Source organism: Eutrema salsugineum, unplaced genomic scaffold (assembly GCF_000478725.1).
Source record: "Eutrema salsugineum unplaced genomic scaffold, Eutsalg1_0 scaffold_1, whole genome shotgun sequence".
NCBI lineage: Eukaryota > Viridiplantae > Streptophyta > Magnoliopsida > Brassicales > Brassicaceae > Eutrema > Eutrema salsugineum.
In genome coordinates, this window is record NW_006256909.1 from 9,354,615 (window position 1) to 9,376,198 (window position 21,584).

Here is a 21,584-nt window from a genome sequence, read left to right on the forward strand (position 1 = left end):
GTACAATTAGCGACGATCGTCTTGAAGCGCTGGATGAAATCACGAAGGCTCTCGCTTGGTCCTTGGGCTATTTGCCAGAGCTCGGAGTTCTTGGTGTTCTGTCCAATGAACATGGAAAAGTGTTTGACGAAAGCCGTCGTTAACTCCTTGTAGTTATCGATTGAATTGGCTTCGAGTCGCGAGAACCAGTCGAGAGCTACTCCTCCCAAGCTTTCCACAAATAGTTGACACTGAACTGCGTCTCTCTCTTCGGCTGATTTGAACTGGTATCGGTTCATGCAGATGCCGAACGATGTAAAGAAGTGTCGGGGGTCAGAATTGCCCTCGTAGACTTTTATCTTCAGTTTCTCCATGTGTTTGACCGGCGTCCCTGCTATGCGCGGTGTGAAGGGTGTTTTCTGCGTTTCCTGAATGACGCGCTCGATTTCCGGAGCCGCGCTTGTTGCTTGATGTATCTTTGAAGTGATATCGCGAAGCTGCGCCTTCATTGCTTCGAGCTCGGAGTTCTCGGCTTAAATCCGATGTTGGTGCATTCGCTGACCCGACTGCAGTAGACCTCATAGTTCCGGCTGGATCTCCGTCGGTATTAAGATCGTCAATGATGTTAGGAGTTCGTGCTTGACTGAGCTCGACGATTTGTGCCGCCATCTGACTGAAGCGCTCCTCGCTTCTTTTATTGATGGCCTCAAACTGGGCATTGAACACTTGGAGCAGTAGTTCGGTTCCATAACCTCCTACGGCTGCGGGGGTTTGGCCGGCTACAGTTCCAGCGTTTTCTCCAGGAGTTCCTCCTCCTTGTTCTGTTGGGACGTTAGCGTTCTCTCCACCGAAAGGGTTTTCTTCTTCGTGATTGTTGGCTTGGTCTGCCATCGCTGATTCAATCTTTCCGAAGTCCGATCTAAAACTTGAGAAATCTGTTTAAGTCCCCCTTCCTGGCGCGCCAATTGTTGATATGTGAATATCGACAAGGGACGGAACAATACTTTTAGATCGGAAGCTCGGTTTTTATTAGATCAAATCAGACAAATACAACTGAGTTCGGTTATTCAGGTAAGTAATAACGAACTAAGACCTATCGAAACTAAGAATCTAGCAGAATGAGTTCTCAGTCTCTAAGTCTTCTCGGGAATATCTTGTGTTTTTTTTGGTGTCGATTCGTCTCCCTTTATATATATCTTTTGAGTCGGTCTTCAAATACATCTTCGACGATATGGGACCGAGAAGACTTTCCTTTTCTCTCGGTTCCTTTCCTTTTCTCTCTGAGGTTTCCTTTTTCCGTTAGGAAACTTTCCTATTTCGACCGAGCTCAGGGAAACCTTCCATTCCTTCGAGAGGTTTCTCACCAATCTCGGCCTATTGGACTGTGTTCGGCCCAATGTTTCACTCAGCCCATCTTTCTCGGTACATCCTTTCGTAAACCGGACTTATGTTATGCCGATCTCGGTTTGTATCAGAGAAAACCGGAGTACGGTTTTCACCTCCAACACCACCACTCGAATATTCCTTAAAGTATAAGAAATTTATAATAAGAAGTTTTTCTCTAGTTTTTTTTTGGTTAATTTTTCCATAAGTGTTTCTCTAGTTTTCATATATAAGAGCGCTATTCCATATTTCCATGGCTACCAAAAAATAATTCTATGCACATGTAATCTAGTAATCTAATGGTTTATGTTAATTAGTGTCATTGACAGTTGTTATATTATTACCCAAATTACAATATGTACATTGTATCTTGTTACCCAAAGAAATACGAAAAATAAATCAATTACAGAAAGATAAATATTTCATAAGTTATTTAAGATGAATATAAGTTGTATATATATATTTCTTTTTTTTTCAGCAACAACCTATTATTGTTATTGTTTTTAAATCCATCATCATCATTTAATTTATTTTACAAACTAATTTGTAGTTGTGATACTTCATTTGTCCACATAGTAAAGTGAAATTGGTAATAAATCAGGGGGTAATGCAACTGGATTTCTAACCATCAAATATTTAACAAGTACAAAAAAAATTGTATAAGATATTACAAAAAATAAAATAAATAAATCTACTCACAGAATACACAAGTACACTGAACTTTGTCCCACCAGTAAAACACAATCTATGTACCAAAATAATGGTATACATTGGACTACAAAACATACTCAACACTATCTGTGAAAGGTAATCCGGTTTAGTTCGGTATACTTAAACCGCCTGAGTTTCAAATTTCAATACGGATCGACCCAACATCTATCATCCTTGACAGCTTTCTTCCAACGTTCCTTGAATCTCTTCATCTCTACAAATGATTTCATCCTCACTTCTGGTCTATTATCCACTTCATGTGACTCTGATGATTCCAGTGAAATCTTCCCAAAAGAAAAAAAAAACAAGTTATTAAAAACAAAAAAAAAACTCTGCTTCAAGAAACATATAACAAACACTTGAAGAAGAGGCTCGTACTGATGATTTCGCGTTTGTCTCATTCTTCACAGAGCTTAAAGCTGTCTCAACCACACCGAGTGTGGGAAGACCATAATGAACTATGTACTCTGCATCAACAACACCTACATTCTTCTTCCGATCACCCTATCCACGACCAAGAAGAGAGCATGTTACACTAAGAACCAGCACAATCGAGGAAGTAAAGGCTTATGAAAACGGATCAAGAAAGCTAAAGAAACTAGAGAGTTAAAAGAAGAAACCAACTTGAGCACAATATCCAAGCTGCATATCCAAACCCCAAGCATGGATCAAATCGTTCTGCATCGAAAAACAAAAAGCATTGAAACCCTCAAATCATACAAATATAAACCAAACAGAACCAAATATGAACCTAAACCAACTTTACCTGAATCATATACCAAGAACATCTCCATGCTGCTCTAGAGAAAACAGGTGCCATCATTTCTACCCACCTGCAAATCCAAGTTACATTTTGACTTGAGAGAAAGATCTTTTCAAGAACATTTTGTGAAATATCGTAAAGCATTTTTACCCGATGCAGGGAGGATTGGTGCTATGGTCATCACATCGCCCACTACCTTTGTTTTTATACATCCGCCTGTGAACTTTTAAGTTCTTGCGACGAGCGGTTATAGGATGATGCACTTCTAATTTTGTAGTGTCCAGAGCCGGTTGCGATATCTCAAGACCTTCTTCTTTGACAATAGATAGATATCTAAAAGTATAATAGTTTCATCACGTAAACGAAAAGCAAGAAAAGCTTATAAGAAAGAAAAAAAAGAAACAAAACCTAAATTTGGTGGAATTACTTTCGAGGACTGAAATGAGCAACACCAAGATCTTCGTCCCAAAGAAATATATACTCATAATCTGCAACTATATCAGGATGCAAGAATCGTTTAGCGAACCACCTGTGACATAAACATCCTTCAATTATTAGATAATACTATATGGAAGTTGAGGGAAGAAAATAACAAGAATTGCAAGAAAAGGACCATTTAGTTTGATTCATCACAGAAACATGAATTGCTTGCTCATTCCATGGATACTGCTTCCAATCATCGACAACACCATCGTAATGAAAAAGCATGACCACGAAATCTCGAGGAGGAAACTGAAATCACAGCAATTAGCATCATTACACAAAAAGGTGAAAAAGCAAAAGACAAGACAAAACCTTTTGGATAACTTTGTTGACTAGCTCCTTTTGCTTGATTCCAACAGCCATGGCTAACAAACTCATCGAACGATTCGGATTCCCCTGAAGAGAAATAGAGAAAGGAGCATACAAAGAAAGATTAATAAGCTACAAGAAAAAGCTGTGATCTTTTAAAAAAAAATCTCTGACTACTTAACAACCTTTTTTGTGTCACCGTAGTTCCATAGATGTTGCGTCTCCAAGTTTGATGTTTTGGCGATAATTCCTTGCGGTAATGCATCAGTACCCAATGGCTTATTGAGATTCTAATGAAAAGCATTAATCATAAACTTTTATATCAAAGAATCTCACAAAGGAAACTCAAAACAAAAATAAACTTCTTTGATAACAAACCTCGCATGTACCGGATCTTGCGTTCTGCATCTTATCAGTGTTGTTACGCATCTTATCAGTGGTATTATGCATCTTATCAGTGATTTTCCATCTTAGCAATTTCTGAAAATTTAAGAAATTATAAATTAAAATCATAACACTCTAATGTGTTGACAATAAAACCAGAATTTTTATAATAATCTCATGTTCTTCACATGTCAGAAAAATACTCACTTATTATTACACTATAAAAAAAAAAAAAACAGAGGAACAATTCAATCGAATAAACCAGCATCATCGAACACATATAGGTCGATGTCAAATACAAAAGAGATTTTTACCTCTTTAATTTCTTTATCAAGATAAGCGTTGCCAATGAAGTAAGCACCACAAATCAGAGCAGTGGCGATCAAGACACTACAGAGACACGATCTATTCATCGAACCCTGCAATTAAGAGAACAATCAGAAGAAAGAAAGAAAAAACAGCGATTTAGAGAATTGATTATGAGGAGACCTCTTCAGTGAACAAAAACAAAGAATAGAGCCTAGAGCCTAGAGACAGGGGCTTTAACTCGTATACCAGAAACAGTAATTCAGGTGATAAACGATAAACAATCTGCAGATTATCTGAAAAAAATAACTTCAATTTGGAAAAGATAAGAGATTTACAGAGACTTTTGTAAATTTCTTCTAATTCCGTAAGTTATGTAAGAAGAAATGAGAAGCAATCATCTAATTAAAGTATTTAAACTTATCATCGTCAACAATTAACCAACCAAAGGCACAGAAATTAGAGATATGAAGTACAAAGGCGACGAAAGGAAGAAGAAAAGTTTTTTCTCACCTGTTTCATGAATTTGGCGATCTCTCTGTTTATGCCTTTTTACCTTCTCAAAAAAGGGGTTTTTGACGGAATAAAACCCCTTTAGGAGAAGGAAGAGGAAGAGACGAAAGTAGAAGAAGAAACGAATATCCCGAACTTGGTCGTTTTAAATTCTCGTCTCGAAATCTAAAGCTTTAAAAGAGTAATAAGATTCTGACTTTTATTTTTTCCAGAGCTAAACAATGAAAAACCCAAAGTCTCACAGATAAGCTTTTAGCCAAGCATTTACAATTTGCTGATTTGCTCTGTTGCTTAACAAAAATCAGAAATGAAAGTACTCAATAGATTAAAGCTGAGAGATGAATAAAATGGGAATTTGTTGAAGTAGAATCTGAGAATTAATGAGGAAGATTGAAGTTAGAGAGACACGTTTCGTGGGATCGTGGAGCATTTCAAGGGTTTTCAGGAGAGAGAAAGAAGCATTTGTGTTTGAGGGAGAGAGGAAAGTTGTAAGTGGTAAGACACGTGTTTTTCTCTCAATGGTTGTAAAATTATTTATTTTATTTCTTTTTTCAGGCGTGTGTATATTTGTCTCTCGTTTAGGAATTGAAACCGACCGAGATATTATTTGTTGTCGTCATAACTACAAGATAAAAGTTTAATTAAAAGTTAGTTAAACGTAGAAAAAAAAAAAAGAGAACTTTATCTGATTTTTTTTTGCTTTTGGTTCAATTATCGGCGGGAGATCGAAAGCTCACTTTTCTCCATCGCCGACGATGTTCTCGTTAACGTTAATTCAACCCCATCTCCGGATTTCAGAGATTCCGGTGACGCAAAGCTTCAAATCTTCGACGATATTGAGCATTAGCGACTCGAGACCGAAGCGAGATGAACAGAGGAACGGAAGATTATCTGGGTTTCGACTCTTTTCTGGAAAGAGACCATCTTTCGATTCGGGTTTTAGCGATTCTTTCGAGTTAGCGTTTTCCGAAGAGGATGTTGATTACGATTCATCGAGTTCTTCAACTACCTTCGCGAACGAATGTTTGGATTACGCTCTGCTCGCGGAGTGGCTACAGTCCTCAAATGGGATGAGACTCATCAAAAGGATTCACGCGATGGCGTTGAAGTGTTTTGATGATCAAGTGATCTATTTCGGTAATAATTTGATAAGTTCCTGTGTGAGACTCGGGGATTTAGTTTATGCGCGTAAAGTGTTCGACAGTATGCCTGAGAGAAACACTGTTACTTGGACTGCGATGATAGATGGGTACTTGAAATTCGGTCTTGAGGATGAAGCTTTCTCTCTTTTCGAGGATTATGTGAAGCATGGGATTCGTTTCACGAACGAGAGGATGTTTGTGTGTCTGTTAAATCTTTGTAGTAGGAGATCAGAGTTTGAGCTAGGGAGACAGGTACATGGTAATATGGTGAAAGTTAGAGTGGAGAATCTCATTGTAGAGAGTTCACTCGTTTACTTTTACGCGCAATGCGGTGAGCTGACAAGTGCGTTGCGAGCGTTTGATATGATGGAGGAGAAAGATGTGATATCTTGGACAGCTGTTATATCGGCTTGCTCGAGAAAAGGGCATGGAAACAAAGCCATAGTCATGTTTACCGGAATGTTGAATCACGGTTTTTTGCCTAACGAGTTTACGGTGTGTAGTATCTTGAAGGCTTGTAGTGAGGAGAAAGCGATAAGATTTGGAAGGCAAGTACACAGCTTGGTGGTTAAAAAGATGATTAAGAAGGGATGTTTTTGTAGGAACCTCGTTGATGGACATGTATGCCAAATGTGAGAGATTTCAGATTGCAGAATAGTGTTTGATGGTGATGAGCAATAGAAACACAGTCACGTGGACTTTCGATATCGCTGCTCATGCTCGGGAAGGTTTGGTGAGGATGCTATAGTCTCTTTAGGTTAATGAAGAGGCGGCATCTGATTGCTAACAATTTGACAGTAGTAAGCATCCTTAGAGCTTGTGGATCTGTTGGGGCTTTGTTGTTGGGGAAGGAGCTTCATGCTCAGATTATCAAGAACTCGATCGAGAAGAATGTCTATATAGGAAGTACTTTGGTTTGGCTGTATTGCAAATGCGGAGAATCTGGCGACGCTTTTAATGTTCTTCGACAATTGCCATCTAGAGATGTGGTTTCATGGACCGCTATGATCTCTGGATGTTCGAGCTTAGGACATGAATCAGAAGCGCTAGACTTCTTGAAAGAGATGATTCAAGACGGTGTAGAGCCAAACCAATTTACATACTCCTCGGTTTTAAAAGCTTGTGCTAATTCAGAATCTCTTCTTATTGGCAAATCAATCCATTCCATTGCAAAGAAGAATCATGCTCTGTCAAATGTCTTTGTGGGGAGTGCTTTGATTCATATGTATGCAAAATGTGGATTTGTCTCGGAAGCTTTTCGGGTATTCGACAGCATGCCTGAGAAGAACTTGGTTGCATGGAAGGCGATGATAATGGGTTACGCGAGGAATGGGTTTTGCAGGGAAGCATTGAAGCTAATGTATAGAATGGAGGCAGAGGGATTTGAGGTGGATGATTATATATTTGCAACAATTCTCTCTACTTGTGGAGATATTGAGCTCGATGAAGTTGAATCTTCTGCAACGTGCTACTTGGAGACCCCTTGACTCTTGATATTTTCTTCTATAGAAGCTCATTTCCAAGTTTTTATATGGCAAAGTTCATGAAAAAGGGAACAGCATCAAATGTACAAATTTCATGTTGGGGATATAAAGAATCAAAGATTCATCTTTGCAATCTGCAAATGCAAATTTTTTTTGGTTTTATTTCTTGGTTTTAGGAAAATATCACAGTATCCAAAGTTGGATGTATCTATAATCTAAGCCTAGACCAATCGATCCTTGCTCCTTCAGTGACCACTTTTAGTTCGTTTTAAGTCTGTTCCTTCTCTTGCTCTTGATGCCTAAAATCCCATCCAAACGTGTTTTAACCTGAATAAATTCAAAAAATCATTGAAAATCTGGGTTTAAATGTTTGAAATCGCATCTTTAAAATTAAATATTCACTCAGTCTATTAAATATAGATAATCGATTATTTGTTTCTTTCACAATTAGATGTTTAGTCCATCGGACCTTAATTTTTCTAGAGCATGTGATGCAACATACTAATTGCAATATGTAGTGAACCACAGTATAGAAGATTAGTCCATGTTTGATTGTTAGAGAGTTTTCATTGTATAGCTTTGTTTAATTCAATGTTTTTTCTTTTTCAAAATGTACAAACGATATCTTTTAAAAAACATTTTCCCAAATCTGACATAGTTCAAAATATTTGTGTTTTGCATAAACATAACAGTTGCAATAAGTAGTGAACTACGGTTTAGATTAGTCATTGTTATAGAGTTTTCATTGTATAGTTTTGTTTAATTCAATGTTTTTTCTTTCTCAAAATGTATAAATGATATCGTTTAAAATACATTTTCCCAAATTTGACAGAGTTCAAAGATTTTTGTTTTGCATAAACATAAAAACACCCAAACTTTCAGTAGATTTTGTGCTCCTCTTATTCAATAACACTAAAGCAAGAATAATTTTTATTATCATGGCGTCACTAATATTTTAATTGATAGCCAATTTTTTTTATTTTAAGCAAAGAACTAGAGTTGATATATTCACAATTCAGTCCAAAAAAAAACGAAGAAGATATATTCATAGTAATATTTCAATGTTTATAAATTAGAACTAGAATCTAGCTGTTGACCCAAAAAAAACGAACAATTCTGGATTCACCCCTAGGGGTGAACCTTTTTATTCACCCCCTTCTTTTCTAACCAATCAAAACATGCCATTTAATTTAAAATAAAAATTAATATTATCTTAATCAAACAATTAATGTAAGTTGACATTTTTATTACAGAAAATTAAAAATTTATTATTATTCAAATTAAAATTCGATTTAATCACTAAATAATTCTTTTATTTACTCCCTCTTATTTTAACCAATGAAAATAAACCAAATAATTAAATTAATTAAGATAATTTATCAAAATAACTAATTTTAAATTTTCTTTTTTAATGGGAGAAAACTAAACCCTAAATAGAAAATAGTGAACCCAAGCATAATATTAAATTTTATTTCTAATTTATTTTTGATAAACGTATATTTTTTTACATAATAATTTTTAACTAGGTGTTTACCCCGCACTTTGTGCGGGCGGAAATGTTTCATTAAACAAACTTACTCAAAATCACTAATTTACTTGAAAAACTTACTCAAAATCGCGTTGCACGGACGGAAACATCATCTTTTCTTTCAATTTCTTTTTGTCTTGTTCTTTCGATTTTTTTTCTTCCTATTATTCTTTATATAGTGTATATTTTCCAATTTCTTATTGTTTTACATAATATATTAAATAAACAGATTTCTTCTTTGTGTTTTTCTTCTTTTTTTTTTAGTTTTATACCTTCTTCGTATTTTCTTCTACAATTTATTTTTGGAAGTTTGGAAGTTTTCAGATGTATATTTTCACATCTTTTATAGGCTTGATTATCTTTGTATAAACGATCAATTTCAAAAAATCTTGCGAAGTGAAGCACAAAGATAACATAAACACATATTGTCCGAGTATTCTAATATGAACTCTCCTCTTAAAACGAAGTTGAAATATAGTTTGGAAGCTGAAATCAAGTCACTCTTAAAGTTGTTATTCTTTATTGCCTAAAAAGTAATTCCAAAATTATATATAAATCCAAACAACTAAAACATGTTTTAAGTTATAATCATAAAAATTAGAACTGTATTCACTTCTTATATTTTGTAGAAATAATATCTTCACATAATGAATTATTTATTATTTGAGACATATATTCTTCCAATTATTTTTTTTTTAAAATATTAGATTCTTAAACAATTATAAATGAGATGACTCTCTCATAAGAGTTACTCACTTTCTCTTTGATCGTTATGTAAGGTACCTACTGGTATTATCTTGACTATTTCCTGGTTTTTAAAACTTTACCAATGTACTCTGTTATTGAGATTTACATAATGAGATTATTTTTTCTATAAGGCATTGAAAGAAGTAAAAATCTTTTAATTAGCGGAGTAATGCTATAGGTTTTTTTAGGGGAAAAAAATCTATTCTTTATTTATCTTAACCAATAGCTTCTCAATACTATAAACTTACAATTTTTCACATGTCCCTCCGAATTGTAAACCGAATACTTGATATGATCCTTAATTTGGAAAATACCACTTGCAATAAACCATACGGTTTTTTGCACCAATAATATAAATCTGAAGCTGAAAGATATCTCACTTACCACTTGGATCTTTCTTAGACCCTTGTCAACCTTTGTCATTTGAAAGAAGATCTAGAGTCTGTTGTTGATTTGTGCTCTCATTGTGTTCCACATCAGCAAGACCATTCTCCAAAGCTTTCACGTGTTTTTAGAAGTAGGTTTGGTTACTTTAGTCAAACGAAATCATTGAAACTTTTGGATGGTTCATTAATTCCGGAGACAAACTGTTCCAACTACATCTCTGCACAATGATGAAGCCTCTTTCAAATACTCGAAAAAATTGTGTCTTTGCATGTTCATTATGAGCAAGGTACGTAGTATCCATATGCAAATGTCCAATTCAAGACCCTCCTACATTCTATTATCCAATCGTAAAATCAACCACATAAATACTTTGGTCCGTTTAAGAAAAATGTTGTAACAAAAGTCTCACTGAAAGTGTCATTACTAATATTCCTAAATTAGCATGATTACAAGATTTTACCAATAACAGTCTTTAGTGAAATCACACTTTCTGTTCAACGATTCCACAAGATTTAACATGAAAAATATAATTTTAAAACCCTGATTGGTCTAGTTTGTTTAAATTTAATCAATAATTTCCCATTTATATTCTATTATGCATCATCCTGGTTCACCTTGAATAACCATGTATTACGCACGACCAAGAAAGTCTGGTTGGGGCAAGAGTCCCGGGTTCATCGAAATCTTTATTCCAACGATTTCTTCAGTCTTTACTATAATTAGAGTGAAGAAGCAGAGCGATCAATTCGACTTGGCTTAGAGAACAGTAGAAACTCGTTCAATATGGTCTCTTTTATGCTTGTGATTTTTTTTTGTGCTTGTGAATATATTCTTCACTATAACTGGACATCACAATAAACAACGCTAAATGAGTATGATTAGCATCACTTTGATTCCTCAAAATTTAACTGAGATGAATACACCTTAAACATGAAATCCAAACAGAATCTCAAGTCCGAAGCAAAATTATTTTTGGATAAACCAGACACATTCCAAAAACAGAAACAAAGTTGAGATGGAGGAGCATAGACAGTATGGGATCCGATCGGTCATAGACTTATAAAGCAATATCGATGGAAATTAATCGCAAAGCTTAAATACTCAATCGTCCTCATTCATCATGAACACAGACCCAAAGCTTTTAAACAAAAACCCTAATTCAAAAAATTTAATAAAGCAATACAACTCAAACGTCAAAACACAGAAACCACCGGTTGAAGAAGAAGCTCTGACTAATCGGAGATTAGGGCTAAAGTGAGAGCCTTGGGGCTTTCATATACAAAACCATACAATTTTATAGCATTAAAAGATCCAATATTAACTTCATGGTAACAAAATTTGATATAGTTAATTATAAATAAAACTTAATTTTAACCAATTAAAGGATATTAATGACCTTTTAGAAAGGGACAAAAAAATAATTAACCATGCTGAGATTGAATTAGAGGTCTTTAAAGCTAAAATTCACTTCGCTTTTAATATATACTATGATGATTAGTCACCTAAATTGAATAAGAGAACTTAAAGCGAAAAATTTACTTCGCATAAAGTATATATGATATGATTTTAATGTTTTTTTTTTATTAAATTCCATTTTTTAATAAATTTTTAAAATTTAAGTTTTTTGATTAAATTCCGATTTATATAATATTTTATTAATTTACGATTTTTAATATTTTATTAAAATTTAAATATTTTTTATTAAATTCCGATTATAATAAATTTTTAATTAATTTACAATTTTTAATAATAATTTATTAATTTATTAATTTACGATTTTTAATAATAAATTTTATTAATTTTCGATTTTTAATAATTTTTTTTATTAAATTTTATTTTAGAAAAATATAAGGAGGGGTAAAGGGTAATTAACCACTTTGAAATTGAATGAGAGAGCTTTAACTCAAAATTTTACTTTGCTTATAATATTTTTTTTTTTTTGACATCAAATACTCCATATATTCTTACGATGATTCAAGGAGGTTAACCTCAGAGACTAACCAGTTCGGAATCAAAGAGTTTACATGGGAAAATGCGAAACCACGGGCTCGAGTCCCTTTTGCAAGGGAGTCAGCACGGACATTTAAAGTACGAGGGATATAAGAAATAGTAAAGTGAACAAAAGAAGACTTCAAGTGATAATATTCATCAATTTCCGAAGCCAAGGCAGGCCATTCTTCTTCATCCTCGATCATCTTAACCATTTGGAGACAGTCTGATTCGAATGCCATCGACACTTCTCCTATCTCCAGGACAGCTTCCATGGCCCATAGCAACGTAGTAAATTCAGCATGAAGGGGAGATATGGTTTTTTCTTTCGCAAAGGTTCCAAATATCTTTGTCCATCTATTAGCTCAATGACACAACCACCCCCAAACCTGGGATCCTCGCTTGCCCATGAGGCATCAATCTTGCATCGAGCTCTTGGGCTGTTACTCACAACATTTTGGGAAAGATCTGGTGCATTAACACTATCTTCTCCTACATGAGAGACAATTTGTGCAACTTTCCAAATTTCTGCTTCGTTGGTGGCAATATGCAGGGTGTCCATGGGGGAGGTTTCTTTACCATTAAAGACTTTGTCGTTTCTAGCTTTCCAGATATACCAGATTATCCACGGGAAGGCATCTAGAGAATTCTCCATTGCTCCTTCTTCCTTTGCGCGCCAAAGGAGATGATCAAAATTTCTGTATAAAGAATCACACGGGAATGAACCCGGACTAGACGGAATCTCTGATAAAGCCCATGTCTGAACCGCTGGAGGACATTCAAAGAGAAGATGATTGATAAATTCAACATCTGCTCCGCATCTCGGACAGAATCGATCGGTTCCACAATGACGATTTGCAAGGTTGTTACTCACAGGAACACATCCGGACACTGCCTGCCATAAAAAGTGTTTGATCTTCCTTGCTGTTTTCAAGGTCCAGATTTTACTTTTTAAAGGTATGATACTCAGTTCCAGGATCAGTTGAGGACCTTCATCCTCCTTTAGCTGATTTGCGAGTGCGTAACCTGATCGTACCGAATAAATACCGGACTTAGTATGATTCCAGCAGTAGACGTCCGCCTTAAAGCCTCGACTGGGTCTAATGCTCTGGATGAGTGGGATATCCTCAGGGGCTATTAGGTTCTGCAAGACCTCCAGCTTCCATACTTTTGTATTCTGGTCAGTCAAATGTCCAACATAAAGATACGGATCTCGAAAGTTCCCATTATCTAAAGCTGGTCTGGACGGAGTTACGGGTATCCAATGATCATGCCAAACTCTTGTATTGAATCCTGATCCAATCGATTTTTTTAGGCCAGCTTGGAGAAGACTGCGAGAAGCCATTATGCTACGCCACCCGTACGATGGGGAATTCGCTTTATCGACTTCCATTGGAGTTGAGTATCGAAAATACCTTCCTTTAAGGACCCGAGCCAGAAGCGATGATGGAAACTGGATTAGACGCCATAGTTGCTTTGCAAGCAATGCAAGATTGAAATTCTTTAGATCCCGAAAGCCTAGACCACCCTTGTCAATGGGGAGACATATTTTATCCCATGCTATCCAATGAAGGCCTCGGTTATTTTGCTTGGTACTCCACCAGAATTTTGAGATAGCGCCTTTGAGTTTATTGATAATCTCCTGAGGTAAAAGGAAGTAAGACATGACGTAAGTCGGGAGAGCTTGGGCCACTGACTTAATGAGAACTTCCTTGCCTCCTTTTGATAAGAATTTTGCTGACCAAGAATTAATGCGGCTATTTAGACGTTCTTGGATAAAGGCAAAAGCCTGTTTCTTGGAGCCACATATGTTTTCAGGAAGACCCAGGTACATACCCATACCTCCTTCTCTCGTTATACCCAGTGTTCTCTTGAGGTCAGCTTTTACCTCCGGTGCCACTTTGCTTCCAAAGAGGACAGATGATTTTGAGGCATTAAGTTGTTGTCCTGAAGCTCTTCCATAGCAATTTATAATCTTTATCAACTCTGCACATTGCAGGACATCAGCTTTACAAAAGAAAAGGCTGTCATCCGTGAAAAGGAGGTGAGAAACTGCAGGGCTTGCTTGCGCTATCTTCAAACCCGTTATGCGTCTTTCCGCTTCTGCTCCCCGAAGTTGGGAGATAAGGGCTTCTGTAAGAATGATAAATAGGAAGGGGGAAAGAGGATCTCCTTGACGGAGGCCCCGAGATGGGCTTATATTTCCTTTCGGCTCTCCATTCAAGAGGACTTGATATGATACAGATGACATACACCATCGAATCCATGAGACCCACTTCTCATCGAAACCCATTTTCAGCATTAAGGCTTCCAAAAAGCTCCATTCTACCCTATCATATGCTTTGCTCATATCTGTTTTTATAGCCACAAACTTTGATTTACAGATCGGGTTTGTACATAGAGCATGGAAAATTTCTTGAGCTACGAGTATATTATCTGTGATCAGTCGTCTAGCCACAAAGGCCGATTGGGTCTCCGAGATCAGCTTCGGGAGAAATCTTTTTAGCCGTTTACACAAGGTTTTTGAAATTATCTTGTAGCTGACGTTACAAAGGCTGATGGGTCGGAACTCCGTCATTTCTCTTGGTCTCTCCGTCTTTGGGATTAAACAAATGTTTGTTTGGTTGAGGCGTACATCAAAGCTGTCCGTGACAAAGAAATCTTTCACCCGGGGGCTTTTTCAGGATTAATCTCAAAGACGGCCTTTTTAATCTCCTCATCTGATGGAGGACGGGGGAGGGAGGCATTTATTTCAGGAGTTACTTGTGCGGTAACATACCGGAGTGCTTCTTCAAAATCATTTGGCTGCGATGTCGTGAAGAGATTTTGGAAGTAATCTGTGGCTACCTTCTCAATACCCTCTTCGTTTTCTGCCCAAGATCCATCTGTTCTTTTAATCTTTGTAATCTGATTTCGAGCTTGTCTATGTTTTGTTGACGCGTGGAAGAATTTAGTATTGCGATCACCTTCCTTCAACCATAAAACTCGACTTTTTTGCTTCCAATATAATTCTTCTTCGCGGAAAGCAGCACATAAATTTTATCAAAAAAAAAGCAGCACATAAATCCCATTTTAGATTTAGGATTTCTTCGCAAGGGAAAGACTCATCTGTCTGGGCCTGTTCAAGCAGTCGCTTGATATCGTCAATTTTCTTTGCTGCAATAGATGGATTCAGACGCTTCCATCTAGAGATCGCTTTACGACAATTTCCGATCTTCGAGTGAAAATCTCTAGAATCAGACTCGTCAAAAGAACCCCAGCCCTTAAAAATGGTGTCTTTTAGCCCAGCCTTTCCTAACCAGCGTTTGTCGAATTTGAAGCCCTTTTGAATTCTGCCTGGTTTTGATTGGATTCTGGCCAAAACTGGCCGATGGTCTGATCCCCATAACTTTAAATACTCCACATTAGTGTGGGAAAAGAGATGATGCCACTCCTCATTACCTATAGCTCTATCTAGTCGACATTGGACTCTTCCAGATTTTCTATATCCGAGCCAAGAAAGGAAATTGCCCTTGTACGGGAATTCAATCATACCACAATTCGAAAGCATGGTTTTAAAAGGTAAAAAAGATGATTCAGGGCTCTTTCGACCACCTTTCTTCTCTTGATTACTTATGATCTCGTTAAAATCTCCAATCATAAACCATGCTCCCGTTCTCGAGAGGCTCATCCTAGTGAGACGTTCCCAAACATTTTCTCGGTACCTAACGATCGGATCTCCATAAACGAAGGTCATAAACACCTTCTTTCCATCAACCGTAGCCTCGATATCAATCATACGGTTATTTGAAAATAAAATCTTAACCTCAAAAGAATCCATATAAAAAAGAGCGAGTCCACCGCTTCTGCTTCCGGTTCCACGGTGAACAATTTATTATAACCAAAAGAAAATTGAAAGTCTTGCATAAAAGAAAAGGAATTTTTAGTTTCTGAAAGAAAAAGAAAATCAAGAGCAAAAACACGATGCAACTCCCGCAGGTGCTGCTTAGTCAAGTAGGCTCTCGCCCCTTGACAATTCCATGCGATTGTACTCATATCTTCTTACTGGGTGGTTTCTGGGACACCACCGAACCTGAGACAGCAAAAGAGCTCTTACTTAGAGCTGAGGGAAGCACCTCAATGCGAGGGATTTGCGAAGAAGCTGATAAATTAGAAATATTACACGTCCCGTGCTTCTTCTTAGGCGATGGACGGACACGAAGTGCATTAAACTTTTTTGATGCCGTGACTCTTTTAAGCTCAGGGCTCTTGGGGATTTTTTTTGTGATGCCACGTGCTTCCCAGAGTTTATTTTTTCCTTGACGCCGCTAGCCGAGATCCCTTTTTTCATTCCTTTTTGTTTTTGCACCAGATTCTTTTGCATAGAATTCTGGGAATTTTTCTGGGAATTTTCCCGAACAGAGTGACCAGGATATAATTGTGAGATAGCTTCAATTCTCTCCGATCCAAGAATAGCGTTATCCCCAAGCAAATCATCATTCTCAATCATTTCTTCATCCATCACTAAATCATCACAACCCAGCAGCTTCTCCATTTCTTCTTCAGTATACAAGGATTCCTCCTTATTATTATTTTCACGCACAAATTCTCCATCTTCAACATTCCCATGACCATTTCTCTTACCCAGGACTCTGTTATCATCCAAAGCCCCATCATCAATCCCAACACGAGACGACGGAGACACGTACCTTGAATTCTTTTGTAACTCGTGGCTATTTGGGCTTCGTGGTTCTCTAATTGAGATAGTTCCACTTCTGTTCTCCATTGGGTGGGTACGGCCATGAGCTGATTTATCCCAAGATTTTGGAGATTCCGACAGTATAGCTTTTCCTTTTCTTCTCCGTTGTTTCTCTTCTTCAGATTCTTTTTGATAGACCACCAGACGACCCGATCCGCGACGGTTTGACCGTTCGCTATCTAAGCGCACCTCCGACACTGTTCTTTGGGAGTCTGTTGGTGATCTTCTAATACTACCAGAATTATGACGCTCCGGAGCTGGAGTAAGATTTCTGCGAGAACTAGTCTCATTATCACGTGAAGAAATGGGTCTCCAAACTTGTTGGGATTTAACCTTCGGTGCTCTCTCTCTTCTCTGAGAGTATGACTGAGAGTTTAAAACTCTGTACGAGTCCTTTTTGTAAGAATATGGGTTGTATCTCTCCCGATAACGGGGAACTTTCTCTGTGTAATCGTTTCCCAGTCTGCGCCATACTTCTTTCGACCTTGATTCATGCTTTTCTTGTAACTCCACGCGTAGGTCTCTGTTTTCAGAGTTTGTAAAACCTGAGTCTCTTTTGGCACTCGGGAGCTTACCATCCGATGGGTTTCTTCGCGAGCTACCCTCATTTCGGACCACTTGAAAAGCAGTTCCGTTGATCTCCCTCATGCCCCTTTTGGAGTGGTGATTGGTATTATCTAACTTGGGATTTGGGTAAGCTCCACCCCTTACGAAGACAGAATCCGTTTCTTCTTGCTCTCTTCGTTGAAGTCGTTTCTGGTTTCGTTCCTCCTCTGTCAAGGCAGGGCACGAGCTCTCCTCATGTGAGATGCGTTTGCATGTAAAGCAGTAGCGTAGTAATCCCTCATAAATGATAGAAACCACGCCCACGTCTCCATTAGAGAATCCCACCTTACGTTCAAACTGAAGAGGAAGATCTGCATTCACCGTAACTTGAAAGCGTGCATTTTTGGCATCAATTTCAGCCACCGAACCAAGAGCTCTTCCAATCTCAGTAAAAGTGTTGTCGTTCCAGAGATAGGTCGGGACACCCGCTGTTACTCTTGCCCAGAAAGTCATAGTGTTGGGAAAGTCGACCCGAGTTGTTGGCTCCCAGCGTTCAAGGGAAAAGCTCCATCTGTTAAAATGGCATGGACGCCGGTTCAGGACCTTAACAAGATCTTCTTCCTCGTCAAAATCAAATTGGAACCTCCCATTGCCCAGGTTCAGACCACGCACTCCTTCCACATCCCAGATCCTCGATCTAGGCATGAAAGTTATGAGAGCATCGATGCTTCTTCCTTCCGTATGAAACATCCTACCAACAAGTGTTAGTTTAAACTTCTCCACCACTGCCGTGAGATCACAGTCAGGAATTCTGATGATCTCCTCCTCCTCAATCAGCCGGCGACGAGTTTGGTTCGAACCCCCACCATGACGAGAGTTTCCAGAGAAGTTGTACATTCTCGTAGGTTACATTTTGAAGAAGCTACACACCAAAAGTACAGATCCGAGGAGAAAAAACAAACTTTAGGGAAAGAGATCCTAGATCTGTTGCCCAAACCTTAGCACCGATGCTAGAAAGTCACAAACACTGGATCGTAGCAAAAGCTAGAAAAGGAATAAGAACAGAGCACAAAACTAAGCAAAACAGAGTACAATGTCCTCACAGAATCAAGCCGACACACCGAGAGGTAGGGAACAAAAGAACTTATGCAGAGTGTATTGGTGTAAAGGAGGAAGGGTACACTTGCGCCGTAATTGTGTGTTAATATTCCCGAGACTTGAAAATCGCCCTAGGGATCGCCAAAACCCTAAAGCCGCCGCTCGTCTCCATCGTTTAATATAACTAAGAACAATACTTTGTTTATAATATATATGATGATTAAGGTACTTTATCAAAATAGTATATTTTAAAAAAAAAATTCTAATGGGGGAAAACTAAACCCTAAATTAGAAATAGTGAACCCAAGCATAATATTAAACTCTAACATTAATTCCTAAACCCTAAATTCTAATTTGGTAACCCTAAATTTTAAAAATATATATATCTTTTATTAGAATTTAGGGTTTAGGGATTAATGTTCAGGGTTTAGTTTTTATTTCTAATATTTTTTAAGTTTACAGATTAGAGTTTATAGATTTAGATTTAGTTTTTTTTTTTTTCTTGAATATTTGTATATTATGGTTTAGGGTATACATATTAGAGTTTAGGATTTAGAGATTATGATTTAAAATTTAAAATAGAAAAATTATTATGTAAAAAATATATGTTTATCAAAAATAAATTATAAATAATATTTAATATTATGTTTGGGTTCATTATTTCCAATTTAGGGTTTAGTTTTCTCCTATTGAAAAAGAAATTTTAAAATGTGTTATTTTGATAAATTATCCTAATTAATTTTCATTATTTAGCTTATTTCCATTGGTTACAATAAGAAAGAGTAAATAAACAAAAGTATTTTAATAATTAAATCGAATTTTAATTTGAATAATATTAAATTTTTAATTTTCTGTGATAAAAATGTCAATTTACTTTAATTGTTTGATTAACATAATATTGATTTTTATTTTAAATCAGGTGATATGTTTTGATTGGTTAGAAAAGAAGAGGTGAATAAAAAGGTTCATCCCTAGGGGTGAACCCAAGAATTGTTAAAAAAAACTAATAACTAGCTCTAATGGGTTTTACTTTTAGAGGCCTTAGTGAATAGTGACAATTGACAATTGACAAATTTCCTTTTTAAGCTCGTATGAATCCATTTTTATATTGTATGATTTGCGATTAAAAATACAAGATTCAATCGAGGTGCCAATAAAGTGAGAAATGAAAAAATAATATAAAGTTGGATCTTGTTTACTAATAATTTGAATCCACTATGTATTATTCAACTAATAATCCTCTAAGTATAAAATCTTTAATAAACATTTTCTTAATGATATAATACGTTATATGTGGAAGCCTAAGCCCAATGATTGACATAGGTGTAATGTTGTTACACTGGTTCGATATTAAAAAAAAAAAAAACTAATTCTTTTGTAGATCATGGATGCAAAACTTATTACAGAATTTAATGTGCCGTAGATATAATCGTTCGTTGTGGTCTTGTTTGTTCAAATATGAAAATATCTACTATAGATTTGTATAGAATTGTTCATCGTAAATGTATATGTTGTGAGGAGAGTTGTCTATTATATAGTTGTTTGTGGCTGATTATCATGATTTCATATATTGCAATTAGTTAGATTTGATTGATAGATTAAATCACTTATATTAAAATAAAACTAAATATATTTGACAATGATACTACATACGAAAAATGATATACAATAATAGAATATGCTATACATGGTAAATGATCAAATGTTTCAAAGGAATTTCCCTTAGCTTAAAAAGACAATTACTTTTTTCAATTTATGTAATATTCTTTTTTTTTTCTTAAATTAGAATACACATTATACGGTCCCCACTTTGGCACAATGAACCGATTTGGTACCTCTAGTTTATGGCCTTTTTATGATTATATTTTCATCACTAAAGTTTGATACTTTTCCATCTTAATGTTTGAATCAAGATCTTAACTGTCGAATAAGACCCTTTCAATATGTTTTGATGAATGAATATTCCAGTTTGTTTTTATCTAGTTAGTAGACCAAATTCTAATTATCAATTACTTGCCCCCCCCCCCTTCATAGTACTGTTTTATGATACTGTGAAAACATTTCGTCTTTCTAAAGATGTTAACTCGTAAACTACGTATTTCATATGTATTGCATTATTTTTCTTTTAGGATAGTACACACTAGCTATGCCCTGTAAAGTATATACTATAAAGGCACCTACTAGTCTTTGTGCTTAGTAATATATAATATATTTGAGTTTTAATTAAAAACTAAAGCTATACCAATTGATGTCAACACTATCGTTTATTTATGATAGTAAACCATAGAAAATTCAAAAGATTTATATATCATCCAAATTGTGTATATGTTAACACTATGATAAGGTCACGATGCTTTAAATTTTGGGTGATTAATAGTCTATATTAAACAGAAAAGAAAAGGTTACTACAATTTACAATGGGGTCCATTTTGGTCGTGTGATAAGTTATTAGTTTTTGGCGTTAACCGTAAAAATACGATTTGCTTTTTAATAAAAGAAGAATGCTGCACGTTCGCCGTCTTTTGTTCGTCGATAAAGAAACATTTTTATATTATGCCATTTTCAGCTGATTATCCCATTTTGGTCTTCACGCTCGTCAACTTTTAGTTCAAATGCTTTCGATTTTCATATTTTTTTATTAATTTATGAAATAGAGATTTATCTCTTTATACGTGTGTAATGTTTAGTTAACCTTAATTAATTTTCTTGATTTTCATTGAAATCTGTCATTTTCACTCATGACCTATCTATCATCCATGGGGTTATCATAGTATTAGACTATTAGGTGTTTTGTTTACTGTAAAGCATGATTAATCAAAGATAAGCAGAACTTTCGATCTTTGAATAAATTCATGGACCACGCTTAAAGTTTAAATAGCTACCCAATCTAGATTATAAATAACATAAACATGTTGAGGTCATTCTTGAATTAAAAACAACAACTGCATCGACTTATATACATAAATTTTCTTACAATGTTTAAGAACTCTTACGAATGGATAATCTAACTATAACAACATGGTTTTGTATGGTATGTTCTGATGATTGCATATCCTAATTTTTGAATTATGTGATAATACTACATGCATATTCG

At 36.0% G+C, this 21,584-nt stretch overlaps 2 protein-coding genes across 2 annotated transcripts; one reads left to right on the top strand and one right to left on the bottom strand.

The window, feature by feature from the left end:
* Nucleotides 1-1,972: 1,972 nt before the first annotated feature.
* LOC18030455 lies at nt 1,973-5,262 on the bottom strand. Its single transcript, XM_006414028.2, has 12 exons — nt 4,832-5,262; nt 4,327-4,431; nt 4,007-4,108; nt 3,814-3,918; nt 3,632-3,715; nt 3,450-3,568; nt 3,264-3,365; nt 2,987-3,169; nt 2,840-2,906; nt 2,698-2,751; nt 2,452-2,577; nt 1,973-2,357 (listed from the first exon to the last, which is right to left on the bottom strand). The coding sequence occupies exons 1-12, from the start codon at nt 4,838-4,840 to the stop codon at nt 2,217-2,219; spliced, it is 1,197 nt and encodes a 398-aa protein (XP_006414091.2). The 5' UTR covers nt 4,841-5,262; the 3' UTR covers nt 1,973-2,216.
* Nucleotides 5,263-5,553: 291 nt separating this feature from the next.
* LOC18030456 (pentatricopeptide repeat-containing protein At4g18520, chloroplastic) lies at nt 5,554-7,556 on the top strand. The gene is given in 5 exon segments (XM_024148585.1): nt 5,554-6,558; nt 6,560-6,605; nt 6,608-6,642; nt 6,644-6,711; nt 6,713-7,556. Coding segments are annotated over 5 exon segments (1,869 nt in total). The 5' UTR covers nt 5,554-5,586; the 3' UTR covers nt 7,461-7,556.
* The last annotated feature ends 14,028 nt before the right edge of the window (nt 7,557-21,584 follow it).

Coding starts and splice junctions, on each gene's coding strand:
- LOC18030455 (XM_006414028.2), bottom strand. Junction 3,919..4,006: donor CAAGATCCGGTACATGCGAG/GTTTGTTATCAA, acceptor GCTTTTCATTAG/AATCTCAATAAGCCATTGGG. Junction 2,752..2,839: donor GTTCTTGGTATATGATTCAG/GTAAAGTTGGTT, acceptor TTTTCGATGCAG/AACGATTTGATCCATGCTTG.